This window comes from Solanum verrucosum, unplaced genomic scaffold (assembly GCF_900185275.1).
Source record: "Solanum verrucosum unplaced genomic scaffold, falcon-dt-bn FXZP01000034.1, whole genome shotgun sequence".
Lineage (NCBI taxonomy): Eukaryota > Viridiplantae > Streptophyta > Magnoliopsida > Solanales > Solanaceae > Solanum > Solanum verrucosum.
Genome location: NW_026019959.1, coordinates 169,025 through 183,477, shown reverse-complemented (window position 1 = coordinate 183,477; position 14,453 = coordinate 169,025). Strand labels below are relative to the sequence as shown.

Sequence of the window (14,453 nt, the reverse complement as noted above, 5' to 3'; positions counted from 1 at the left end):
TAGGGGCCTCCCCTTATCGAAAAAGAGGGCCCAAAGGAGAGAGGACTGACCATCCTTCTAATCTCCCCCAAGGAAGTAGAGCGCGGTGACAGAATTATATCGTTCAGTCAAAGGAAACAAGTTAACAGCTTCAGAAAAATCGAGCAGTGAAAGAGTAGGGTTCATGCCGCTTTTTTTCCTTGGTTGCACGAGGGAAGTTCTTAAAATAACTCTGCAGTTTAAAAGTGCAAACAAACCATCCTACAAACTTACAATATTTAAATTTAAATACATAATACGCAGAGGATACCTTTTATTCTTCAAGAATATACTTCTTCAAAATTAATGTTTAAAAGGCTTACCAATCTGTACTGGTTAGAAATGAACATTTCACTTCCAACTAAACAAAGTCTAACTAATGTACAATAGACAATCCCATCTTTTTCCTCAACTTCCTATGCTTTTCTTTTTGTAAATTGTTTGCTGCAAAAATCGACTCAACAGCTTTCAATAAGTTTGACGTCCGCGAGGCTGCGCGCAAACGGAGTTAACGAGAGCTTTTTTGATTCAAAACGTTATCATTTGTTCAACTTTCATCACCTAACAGCTTCTGGTGCAGAGTTGCAGTAAGGCGTATGCAAGCAAACCAACTTTGTAAATGCTAGACAAATACTCGCAAACAAAATGCCTATTATCAGTCCTGTTATGCTCTTCCGCTTTTGGAGGCTCACTGCCCTCTTGAAAATGCTCCCAAAACATGGAAGTAATCCACCACATGCAAACATCATAAGGTGATCCAAACCACTGTAGTCAATACCTGCAAGTATGGCTCCGATTGCAGATGAAGGACCCATGAAGCCAATAAGAGCAGCAGCTAAAAGGGACGCATGCCAGCTGTCAGTTGCTCCATAAATGCAGCTAGCAACAGCAGCACCACGTGGGAGTCCGTGAAGTGAGACAGGAAGAACCATGTGCCGACCAAGTCCATAAGCTTTCGGTGCAGCAACACCCAAAGCGAGCCCTTCTGATAGTGCATGGAGGGCAACTGCAGCACAACACAAAATTGACTGAAGAGTGAGACCACTCACCGGCAATCCTGTTACAGCAGATAAAGCATCTGCTGAAGTCCTCTTGCGACTTCCAATTTTAATAACACTAGAAGTTGAAAAATGGGAAAGTGAGAATCCTGTTGCAAGGAGAGAGAAGAGGGGGATAAACTCCATCTTTGATGATAAGACTAGCTGCAATGGACGCCATACACCAAGGACGAAGGCCGTGCCACAGGCTACACCAGTTAGGAGAGCATGCTGAAGACGAAAAGCAAGAGCAAATGCAACAAGAGATACACCGCCAAGCAGTGGACCAAATCCAAAAAGTAGAGAAACAAGGAAGGCAGAAGCATCCTCCGAACTGCCATTGCAACATGATTTGGTTAGAGGACAGAACACATCACTAATGAAGAATCCATATCAAACTAAAAACATACATAGCATAAAAATATTACATATTCATTTTCCAGTTAAGTCTTTCAAACCTTAGGTACAATGAGACATTTTTGTTCTGGAAGACTGGTATCAACATCCAATAGCTGCTTGCTAGAGCAGGATTTTTTTTTCAATAACTAGACAAAGACTCAGGCTATTAGTTTCTTGCTACTGAACAAAATAAGTTTTACCTAATGAATTGGAAAGGCCGCCACATGAGTAAGGGGAATTTCAAGTAAAACGATTTGAAGGTATTCAAGGACAAAATTTGAAGGTGGTCGCATGAGTACGGAGAGTTCAACACTTGTGTCCAATAGTTCCTCCTTCTTTTGATGAAGATGTCCAATAGTTCATCCTTCCAAACATTAGGTTTCATACTGCATAGTTCTAGTGGGATGCTCTGCAACATCTCCCCAGATAGGTCATAGGAAATTTCCAAATTCTATAATTGAATACATTTGCAACTTATTCCATGTTGTCTGCTTATCTCACAGAAAATAACCTCATTTCTATAAGAGTTAAAGTAGAAATCTTGAGACTAATTAAAACTAAAAGAGGGCCAGCCGTTCTGCATTATAAACCACGAGAGTGCCTCGCGCTGGTTTAGAAATCATTCAGATGCACTCCCTGCTACTCATTTTGCTATCTGCTCAATGGGATGCCCCAGATGTCCCTATCTCAATCCTCCAGTACTAGATAGAATCCACAAGGACTCCCATTTACTAATACAGAAATCACTGTCATATAGAGCTTGATATATTTCCTTCACCTTTCCACAAAATCCATCTTCATCGTTGCAAAATTCAGAAAATCTCAATTCACATGATCACAAGTCCTTCCGAAATCTAATTTGCACACTCTTGCTTTCTTCCGGGATCCACCACCTCATTTGCCACTGATGTCACATTTGAAGTATGTCAATACCTTCAAAGACTGCAATCAAGATATCGACACTATCTCATGTGACACCACCTTTACTAGGCACTAGGATAATTTTTTATTGAAGTTGAAGGAATGAGTTTTTGTTGTTCAATTTGAGAAAAAGTATTTAGCAAGTTACTGCATTTGGACATAAACTTCAATTGGAAAGAAAGCGCGTGAACATGAAAGATTAGTGAGCGGAAACCATAATTTCACTTGAAATACTCTTCAAACCAGAATTTGAATGCTTCACTAGAACTTCAAATATGAACTTCAATATTTACAACTATTGTTGGCTGAACCAGTATTTAGAAATATTGAAGTTCAATATTTAAAATGTTGTAATATTTGATGTCCAAATGGCTAAGTTTAATGGAAAGCATGTTGACAATTATCTTATAAGTGTTCCTCACTAGACTAGTAAATTTGTATATTATGTTTGCTACTCCTTTTTTTCTATAATAATGGCAATGAAGGGTGTATTGAGCAGTGTTATCAAAGGCGCCCTTAAGCCCCAAAGCGAGGCTCAAAACGTGTTGAGCGCTTCGCCTCGCTTTATGTGCGCTTCATTATGTGTGCTTCAGTGTCGTCATCAAAGTTCTAAGAAAAACTTTTCCTTTTCAATGAGCCTCTTATGAAGAAGTGAGGCTAAACAATTGATATATCACTTAATCATAAAAAAATTCAATTTCTTTGGTCATATATTTGTCATTCATGTTAATAATTATTAGTTTTGGACTAAACATACACATTTTATTTTTTCACCCTTTGCGCCTTTTTTCATTAAAGCCCACGCTTTATTTGCGCTTTGCGCTTAAAGCCCCCACGGACCTTAGAGTTTTTTTACGCTTTTCGCTTTTAATAACACTAGTATTGAGACACTTCCAAACTCTTGGGACTCCTGAAGGGAAATGATTGTCTCCATGATATCACCTTTACTATGTCGAGCATTGCTGGGAAAAGGGCTTAGCTGCAATCATTTGACTCCAATCTTAAACCAGTCGTACAACTCTCATTTACCTCTTTGTTCAATAAAACATCAAGAGAACAAATTCAAAGTTCTCTCTTTCACCTTCAAGTTTCTGATATCTCCCTCGCCAACCACTCTTTTTCATCTTTTTTTTTGACAAGCGTCTCCAATCACACATTCATTTCCCCCTCTATCTGACTTCTTTTTTTGTTTTGTTGAGAAAGATCTCCCCCTCTAACTGATTTAACTCTATCACACATAGTGTTGGTCTCCATGGCTCGTCTTCTTTGCACATTTGGGTACAGAATCCCACGATTTCCTCCTTGACATCATTTTCTCCCCCATACAGCATTTAACATGTCCATGACTTCTTGTTTCTTTTTTGATATCCACTTGACTATGATATATTATGACATAAAATATCCACTTCCTTTGATTCTAAATTATGACATATAATTAAAGATATTCTCCACATTATCCACTTGACTATTATAATTATAAAGAATATTTTACAAATACCCTTGATGATTCTCAGACTTATTGGGCAAAATTATAGCAACCCATGTGTGTGGGCAAGACAAGCTACCTGGTTTTTTTTCAAGCCTAGAGGATTAGTCAAGATACGTGCAAGTTCAGTGGGATGTTACAGATATAAAAAAAAAAACTTAATGATTCTCGACTTCCAAAGAACTAATCTTAACATACCATAAAACCCTGAATATTATTTTCTAAGCTTAACAATACACGACCTTCACAGAAAAGCTCCAGTTTTCCCTAATATACAATGTCTATAGATTTTTCCCTATTATCTTTTGGCCACACTCCCTCCAAGTAGACCGCATCAATGTCAAAATATAGACAAACAAACAAGTTACACCATAAACCTAAAACAACATAATACAACTACCACTAATAGGAGGTCCTCCTCAGGTTCAATCTCAGTTAACCAATTAATTAAAAGCAAAAGAAGATTTCAAAATGAAATCTAGGCAGCTAAAAGAGAAGACATCTTGGCGGCCGAAACTCTAATCATCCTAAGACTAAAAGTATGTCTTTTCTACTTCTCTTCACCAATCTGTTTCTACTTCTTCTCCTGTCATTGCAGGGGTGGGGAAGAAGAGATATAGAGTAGGTGAAAGATTTACTCACTTGTAGTTGTGGCCAAAACTCTGGAACACAGCACTAAGAGCTTCCATAAATGCTACTGAAAGAGTAGCAGCTGATGCAACATGAGATGGTGAGGTTTCCTGCACAAAGAGAACCATAAATTAAAAGGAAAATGTAATCAATATTTCAGCGCTGATTGTGCAGGACTATCCGAGATAGTATTAGAATACAAAATATAAGATCCAGCTTTAGGTTGTGGAATTAATTTAACCACCATCTCGAGAATTTGTCAATAAAAAACTACAAAATAGAGTATTTCCTTTTCAACTAACATCAATAATATTAGCTAAATAGAAGTTTCATAAACATTTCGATCTACTGATTCTATCAGTTGATTAAATTCATGGAGCCAATTCCATCCAAAGTTTCATAGAACAGCATGTTAAGTGCTTCTCTACATATTAGAGTTCAACATACGTACATTTCTTGCCAACTAAAATCATCATGGATCATAACTCATAAGAGTGCATTTTTTTAATATTTTTTTATATCCTCATTTTCTCCCTCTTTTTTTTTTATCAGGTAACATGCTCATTTTCTCCCTCCTTTTCCTTTATTTTCTCCTTTTCTCCCCTTTGTAGGGTAGAGCTATACAAGTAAGTTATGAAAGGTCTTTCAAAAATTAAGATGACATTAAACAAATTACCTTGAATCCATCAGGAAGGACCTCAGCAACAACTATCCAAATCATACACCCAGCAGCAAAGCCAGTAGCAAATGGCAAAAATTTGTGAAATGCATCAGCACACATATATGATGGTACTGCAACAATTGGCTGCATTAAGAAAGAATTCAAGGCTTAGACATCAATATATCATGACTACTGACAAAGGATGGAAAATAATCAAAATATAATTAAACAGGAAACTAAAAATCATATATCATACCTCACTTGTTTGTGAATATGCACTAATTTATATTAGTACACGCATGAACAGTATAAACTATCGTTATAATGATTGGCACAAGCATCTCTTGTAGAATACAAAGACTACATCAGTGTTGTTGAAAGTAAGCGCTTCATCGCTTACTTAGACATCAATATATCATGAGTCCTAACAAGGGATGGAAAAATAATTGAACTATAACTAAAACCGGAAACTAAAAATCATATGTCATACCTCACTTGTTCGTGAATATGCAATGAATTTATATTAGTATACGCATGAACAGTATAAACTATCGTTCCAATGATTGGCACAAGCACCTCTTATAGAAGACAAAAACGACATCAGTGTTGTTGAAAGCGAACGCTTCAGCGAGGCGAGGGTTTGTTGATTTTAAAGTGCGAAGTGAAATGAAAAGGTGGTCGCTTCTCAGATGAAAGCGAGAAGTGTGTGTAGCAGGAAGCAATTTAAAATTTTAAAAAGCTGGACTTTTTTAGAAGAAAAAGAAATCGCAGAACAATATTCTTTTGTTTCTCCATTCTCATTGCTTGGTGTGACTTTCTTCTCCGAACTACAACTAGGATTCACTTTTTGCTGCTCTTCTTCTTCTTCAAGCTCCAGGTATGGCTCCTCCATTGTTTTTCTTCTTTGTTGTCGCTGGCTCGGTGCCGGAGGGGCTGGCAATTTTTTTCCCATTCTTCCTTTCTTTCTTCCCGGGGTCACTGGACTCCACTATTTTTTCCTCTGCTGAAGGGGCTGGCTTCTCTTATTTTCTTTTTCTCCTTTTTTTCTCTTATTTTCTTCTTCATCAATCAGCAGACTTATGTTTTCTCTTATTTGTTATTTTTGAGTTTATTAACTTAATTGTATGAGCTTTTTTTTTAACATTCCAGTAGGCAGTTACTTGCTAGTTTCTGATTTTTTGGTCTTTTTTTAAAATTGCAGTTCACTTCAAGGAAGTGAGCTCTGCGCTTAAAGCATAAAGCAGGACTTGTTGATTTTTTCACTTTGCACTTCTAACAAAAACACTGGACTACATATCACAAATGGAAAAATCTGGTTTGACTTGTATAAGAATCAGGTAATACTTGTAGGGATCAGTGAGAGCAAAATGTAGATATATCCCAACTTTCACTTGTCTAACTAGAAATTCCAATTTGTAAAAGATGGAATATATTCAATCACCTGGGGTAAGGAAGTCAATATACTCCATAACATGGCCTTCTGTGGAGAAACTCCTCTTGATGCAAGAACCATGCTCACAGCTAAACCCTCTGGTATATTGTGCACGGCAATAGCCAGAGTTACCAAGATACCCTGAGAAAGACCTTTCGAGCCAGCAAAGGATACTCCAACACCAGCACCCTCCCCAAATGAGTGAAGTGTCATAATTCCAACAACAAGGATGACTTTTGCTGCATCTGCTCCCTTAATGTCCAGCATACTTACTTCACCATATTGTTCAAGAAACTGAATATGAACACAGAAACAAAAAGTGGGAATGACGAAACTTGTCAAACTATGCAACAGTAACAAGAGTTATGCACAAAAGTTAACAGAATTAGGTTTACTTCAAATGCAAATGAGACTAAGAATCCTAAACTCAGCCAGCAGATCAAGCTAATACAACTAGCATTCGCTAGTAACGCGACAAGGTTTTTATAATGTCCTTCAGTAAATAGAAATTAGAAACAATTAACACAACACACTACATTTAATATCCACTCAACAGAATGACTGGAACTGAAAAGCAGTAGCTTCTCTACTTAACTCCATAAGACCCATTACCAGCACCTCCAAATTCCCAATATGGAAGTCAACATTAAGTTGTAAATTTAGTTTGCAAATTCCATCCCACTCAAGAGATAAGATATATGAATAGCGTACTTCAATGAAGGAATATTAGCTAGAACATTATATATTCTGCTAAATCTTAATAATTGCAGCTAAAGCATAGTCATTCATTTCTTTTGTTCTTTGGTTTTAACTTTTTTTTTATAAAGGTAGTGGTCAAGCTAGCTCATGCACACCTCTAGTAATCCACGAACAGCCTGCGACATCATACATACACGGGAAATTTGTCCATATGGCTCATACTAAGTATATTTTGTTGGAATTCAAGCCAAAAATCTCAACAGTTACTCCTAAACCTCAACCACTCAGTCATCCCCTTTAGAATGCATAGTGATTCTCTTCATTGATAAACTAAGACTAAAGATTAAAATTACGCCTAGTCCATAAAAGCAAAGAAATACGTAGAAAGCTCGAGAATAAAAACTTAAAAGAAAGGAGACATAGTGGACATCCTTATCCAAGCAACATAGTATATATGTTTTTGAAGGGCAGTGATTCGGAATAAAAACTTAAATGTAAGGAGAAGTAATGCACATTAAGATTTTTTTAATAGAGTTGCACATTTACAAATTTCCTATATCAACAGATATCGGTTTGATCTGAAACCTCTAAATTCCAATATTGCCATGCTTACAAAGTAGAGTTCTTTCCTTTAGAGATAGCAACTGCCAAGAAAACATTATACATGAACTAAACCTACTACATGGAATCATGGACAACATTGGCCTGGAGAGTGGAACAGTAAAGTTTTATCAGATGTGTCTGGAAAGTCCCCAATCAAAGGAATGTCGTGCATGTGTTTCTTAGAATAAAAAAGGACTAAAATAAAAATAAAGGTGGACGTTCATGAATTTCCTTCAAGAACAGATACTGTTTCAAGACACTAACTTGCAAGAAAGTTGAAGCTAGGATATCCAGAAGAAGTTTGAAAGTAGGATCCCGCAACTTCCTATTGATCAAACAATTTTTTTTAGAGAAATGTAATTTCGTTTTGATCATAAGTACTCTGAAGTTGAAAATAGTGGGAAAGCTAATAAACATTGCAGCCCCATAGAATTTGAAAAATAACAAGTCAAAGATACTGAAAGACCAGCAGCAAATGCCATGTATTAAGCTTTTACTTACTCATGAACCATTTTCCATTTTTATCTAGATTAATAGTCACAAAAATACGTGATATTAGAGATGATGATAAAATTATTTAATGTTATTCAATAGCAGATATGATATAAAACTAATTGAAGGATGAAAACTGGACAACACGAAAGTGGGAAACTAGGGCGTTCACCTTCTTACAAAGCAATATGAAGATACCACCGGCCAAAATACCAGACACAACCCATCCACCACTTCCATGTTCCTGTCCTTCCTGAATAAGGTCAAAGCTCGCTGCCAACATCACTCCAGCAGCCATTCCATTGCATACTCCCGACCATTGAGGATCCAGCTCCACAAAGAAAAATGGTACTGCACCCAAACCACTAGCCGCAGCCATTGCCAAAGTGAACAATGCAACTGTTGAAACAGACACTCTGGTATTATCGCCTGTCCATTCACCTTTTCCATCCATACTGACAGAATCAATACCATATTCTTTACCAGAGCCATCAATTATATTGGTTCGGACATTCTTTAGAGGAGCAGTTATTACCCTTTGTACACTCACTTCTTCAGATGCAGCTGTAACATAAGAAATCAAAGCTGATACAAACAGAAAGAATAAAAGAACTTGCACAAATCTCAACCCCATATTCTTCATGATTAGATCAGCAAATCATTCTAGCCCTGAAATTACTCAAAACCAGTATAATCATCAAGAGAGTCATTGGAAATTCATCATCTCAGAGGCTACAGATGTCAGCAGACTTAACTCCCTTTGGAACAAATAACCTTGTGGTGAACTTCTCCAACAATCAAAACCCATGGCATACTGAATCAAGGATCAATTTAAAAAATTATTGTTCCTGGTACTGCTGGTCAAAGGGTGTAACTGGTCCGTTCTGCACTAGAATAAATCATAGTACAGTTAGATCTCAACCAATTCAACAGTACTGTAGACAAATAGAACAAGCATAAGAAGACCAACAGCAAACAAAACAAAGTAGCAACTTGTTGCACCTAAGTTTCCACAATCCATGCATCGTCTTTATTCAACCTAATAGTTCATGTTGGTAATTTAAATATACTCACCAAATAATTTAAATACGATAAACTTGTTCAGAGAATTCGCCAGTTAACATTAAAATGGAGAATTGTCTGAGATGGAGGAGAATGAAGTACAAGAGCCAGACAACAAGGAACACAAAAGAAGAGTCTAACAACTCAAACACGAAATCATAACCCCTGAATACGCTGAATTCAGAGAAACAGTCTTTCCTCAGTAGTCAAAAATTGTACTGCAAGTGAACTTGGCCCATGATTAGATGATATCCCAAACAGCAGTTACAGCACTAGTAAGCCCCTTTTAAAAAAACTACAACACTAGTAAACCCTGAATATAATCAAACTGATTAAACTTAGCCTTCTCTTGGAGCTAACAAAATTCAAACTTTCTTGATAAGATACCTCATTATCAGGCGTTGTACTTACTACCTACCAAAAAAGCTTACTCTTTTCGTCCGTCTATCATTAGAGTCAGTACTAAATACGATATTTCCATCAAAATTCAGTTGACAATCTGTTATACTAATACATTACAGGCTTCAAAACCCCAGACACAACAAGCTCAACATTAAAAATCATATGAATATAAAGTTTGAACTAATAGGCAAAGCAACAAAGATACAGACCAAAACAACAAAAGGCATCAACAAGATTTCATAAACAAACCAACATTCCCACCTAACAAACCCCAACATGCCAAAACCCACAGAAGAAATTACAAAACCACATAGATTACCTCTAAATCACATATCCAATAATGGGTATTCATTAGAAACCAAAAAAAGAACAATCTTTACAGAAAACCAATGACAAGATAAAGAAACCATTGACCTTGAAAAACCCATATGAAATAAGGCAAGGAATGCCAATATTTTTACCTATTTCGTCGTGTCTCAAGAATCTGAAGGATCACGACCAAACAGAGTTGAATGCAATCAAGAAATTGTACAGAATTTAGGGTTTGTGACAAGAATTATAGAATTGACTTCAAAGGGGGATAAAAAACCGATCTTTTCTCTATGGTGAGTAATCTTGTTGGCTAATAAAATGGAGGATCTCATCAGTTGACTCACTACGGAATATGGGTATTCTCTGTTCTTTGTGTATTTGACAAAAAATACAATGTTCCATCCATGGTTTTCATTTCCCCTTTTCTATTTTTTCTTCTTGAAATAAATTCTAACACTATATTGGTGGGAGTGTTTCACACTTAATCAGAGGTCTCGAGTTCGAGCTTCAATGGGTCTGGAGAAAATCTTGTTGGAAGTACCACTCCCGAATGGGCCCTACAAAGCGCGATTCAGATTTAATCGAAGCTTCAATGGGTCTGGAGAAAATCCTGTTGGAAGCACCACTCCCGAATGGGCCCAACAAAGCGCGATTTAGATTTAATCGGAGCTTCAATGTGGACTCCGAACACAGGGTGGGAAACCAAAAAAAAATTCTAACACTATCATTTAAGTAGAAAATTAAATCAGTGACACAATAGATAAGCATGTCATTTAATTTGAACTCGATTAGTATTTTTGTCCTTCAATTTTAGATGTATATAAGTAGACCATTAATTTTGTATAGAGTGGAATAAGTAAACACACATGTTCTAAATGACGTAATACATATAGGTGTCAATAGACCACATGTTTCTATTCGTTCAACATTATACAATTTAAATATTTATTTATACACATCATCTACGTGAACCCAACAATTAGAAGGGATATTGACATTTCCTCAAAGTTGGAGGATATAAATACGAGCTCATGTTAAGTTAAAAAAAAACATATTTGTTTTCAAAGTTTTACTTCAATTTAAATACATAATTTGTCAATATATTTGACGAAAAGTAAAAGTACTCTCTTTTAATAAATTAAGAAATACCAAAAATTATAATTACTTTATAAATACTGTCTTTTATTTCTTTCACTTCAAAAGATAAAAAAAATAGGGGAGACAAGTTCTCTTTCCTTCTAAGATACTCCATATAATAACCCTTCAAATTACATTTGGCTCAATTTTCTCTTACAATTTGTTTCCTAGCTAATAACAATTCTTCAGTTTTAACCCCCCAAACACAACAAATTTATGAAATATCCAGTATCCCTAATTACTTATCCACTTTTAAATTGACACACTTATTAAGAAAACAATAATTGATATACTAGTTTGAAGTAATTTTTGAATTTTTTAAAAATTCCTAAATATAGGAACTTGACCCACATACTAGTTTTTCTAGTACCTTGAAACTTGAGATACTTGACAAATATATTTGCCGAGTTATATGACCAAACACAACTTCTTAAGTTTTTCCCAAGTATTTTTGGAGCCAAATAGGTCATAAGAGTAAAGTAGGTATAAAATAATACATTTTCTTTTGATTTTTCAAACAGAACAAGAATAAGTGGACATGTATAGTAGTAGATTGAAGGAGTACATCTTTGAACTTCGAATATTATTTTTTTGTTATTTTGGACTTAAAAAATCTTTTTTTTTTTTTTTTGGGGACGAAGAGAGCAGTACATATATGCCATGTAATAAATGGCTTTAATTTATCATTTGTGATGACCAAGTCAGCAAAGATTAAAATATTTTTTGAAACATTCCATTACGATACTGCTACCAATGGCATGAAGAAAATGTGAAAACTGTTTGGCAAAGTCAAAATTCCAACAATTATGCTAATTAAAGGAAAAAGTATGATGAACAATTTAAAGGAAAAAACGTTCACCTTTGTTTTGGCAAAAATGTGCCAAACATCGAAAAAGTAAAGTATTTTTCTTAATATTTAAATTTTAATTTTTAAACATCAAATTTTAACTTTCTAAATTAATTAAATTGACTCTCGAAAAATAAAACATGATAATTATTTTAAATCAGAGGAAGTATATACACATACGAGAAGATACAAAGTGATTAATACAGGTCAATTCGTTTTGGCTCAATTATTTCTATTTAATTGCTTAATATTCAATCAAACTAGTGGTTTTCAATTTTTTGTAGTTCGGTACAAAATCAAAGGACAAAGTGGCAATTATTTGTATTTAATTGCTTGTACGAGTGGGTTTGATCATTGACAATTAACTCTACTGAATTAATTATAATAGTGGGTTAGATGAGAAAATGTTATCCAAATCTTATATATCACCTTATTGAAATAGCCTTTTGATGTATATAAAAAGATAATCATTTTGAATTCTTGTACAAGTGGATTTGATCATTGACTATGAACTCTACGTGACATGAAGCTGAATTAATTAGAATAGTAGGTTAGGTATTGGAATTTGGACCATCGATCTACGTAATAGTTACCTAATTAATGCTCACTAGACTTTAATTCAGTGGTAAGGACGTAACACGCAATGTCCATATGAATTTTAAACTCACTCTACCACTGACGTTATTAACAACTGCTTCTGCAACTGCACATATAAACTTTCTATATGATACTTCAAGAGATTATATGCAACATGAAGCAGCTTTATCAGATAGTCATGAATGAGACCAGCAATGTTGGCCTCTAAGGTTTAACATGTCCACATAAGATGAGCAACACAAAATACGAATGTTAAGATGGATGTGCTACCAGAAAAAAAATCAAACAGGGCAAGAAATGACCACAATCGAACACAAGGTGCAACTCAGATGGTATGATCACGTCTTAAAACAGACCTCCACATATGATCCACTGTGACGATAAAAGGTGCAAAGAAAGGATAAGATAAACATATGACGACATGGAGTGGAATCGCCACAAAATACCTATAATCTCCATATGAGCTTAGTGAAGAACATAACACAATAAAAGTAAGGTATTCTTAAGTTACTTGTTACTCATGCACTTAGATTAGCTATCCGTGCAGGGATAAGTGTGAGATTTAGATAGTCTCTAATTTTAGAGTATACCTAATTTGTCTTACAAAAAATTATTGAGCATGCATGATGAATATAGCAGATTCATGTAGCAAGCCCCAACTAGCTTTGAATCGAGGTATAATTGTTATTGTTGTCGTATTAAACTTACCATGACATATGTGACGTGAAAATTAGTTGGACCTCAGATTCCCGGAGTCTGAGCTGAAGTAAAAAACAATGGCAGTACCAAGATGGAAAAAAGGAGGTGGAAACTGGAACACCATACAGACAATCCACTCTTTACTGCTTAGTTAACCATGAAACAGCAGGCTCATTGATATATGTATCTTATATATCAATGGATGAGCATATACAACAACAGTATGAAAGTCTCAACAACATATAGTTAGACTCTACATCTAAAGCTTCAGCAGTTAACACAACCATTCTTTGTTCTTTACTGTAGCAATCCTAACAATCAGGGAAACTAGCAAGAGCACATTATGAACAGCTGCTTCAAGGCAAAATATATTGTAAGTTCACCATACTACAACTTACAGACAAATTTTCAGAGCTAGCATCTGCTCTAGCACAAATTTTTTGAAAAACATATTTGGGGATAGGAATGATTGCATATGAAATTAATGGAACTTGCAAGCAAGCTGCGCTTTCCTAAGGGCCCATTTGTCCGTGGGTAGTTTTCAGTTTTTTGCCGGAATGAATTCCGGTATTCGAAAAACTCCTAATACCTGTTTTCACTCCAAATCACTCACAAAAAATGATCATTTTTCCAAGTTGTATTCATGTCATAACACAACTCCAATTTCCATTCCATTTTTCAACTTTTTTCCAAATACTACTTTTTTTCCCTCCAAATTTCACATTTTTTTCATCCAAAGGTCCATTAAATCTTCTCCACTATCCAAAGTGGATATTTCAATCTTACGTATATGCTCCAACTATATAACGCAAACAAAAAAAGTACACATTCAAGTCCTCACGATGATCTTACTTGAGATCTTTATCTCCAACATAAACCTCTGTATTTGGAATTGCAAAAACAGCAAAGAGAAACAACTAACTTTATTTTAAATGGTAAAAGTTAAGTGAACCAACTAACTTGCTGGTAGTTTTTTTCAGATATTGAACCGAGCAGTATGCTCACAGAATTTGGCAACT

At 35.4% G+C, this 14,453-nt stretch overlaps 1 protein-coding gene across 2 annotated transcripts; it reads right to left on the bottom strand.

Moving 5' to 3' along the window:
- Nucleotides 1-262: 262 nt before the first annotated feature.
- LOC125814826 (putative zinc transporter At3g08650) lies at nt 263-10,570 on the bottom strand. 2 transcript variants are annotated; one of them, XM_049494268.1, is made up of 6 exons: nt 10,304-10,570; nt 8,551-9,267; nt 6,594-6,878; nt 5,168-5,296; nt 4,504-4,601; nt 263-1,389 (listed from the first exon to the last, which is right to left on the bottom strand). In XM_049494268.1, exons 2-6 carry the CDS (start codon nt 9,019-9,021, stop codon nt 576-578), a joined length of 1,797 nt encoding a protein of 598 aa, XP_049350225.1. In that variant the 5' UTR covers nt 9,022-9,267; nt 10,304-10,570; the 3' UTR covers nt 263-575. The 2 variants fall into 2 exon arrangements, with proteins under 2 accessions (XP_049350225.1, XP_049350224.1); XM_049494267.1 differs by having other exon boundaries at nt 8,551-9,262; nt 10,304-10,552.
- Between the last annotated feature and the right edge of the window lie 3,883 nt (nt 10,571-14,453).

Coding starts and splice junctions, on each gene's coding strand:
- LOC125814826 (XM_049494268.1), bottom strand. CDS start 9,021: ATGAAGAATATGGGGTTGAGATTTGTGCAAGTTCTTTTATTCTTTCTG. Junction 6,879..8,550: donor TCATATTGCTTTGTAAGAAG/GTGAACGCCCTA, acceptor GTTCATATTCAG/TTTCTTGAACAATATGGTGA. Junction 1,390..4,503: donor AGTTTTGGCCACAACTACAA/GTGAGTAAATCT, acceptor TTGCAATGGCAG/TTCGGAGGATGCTTCTGCCT.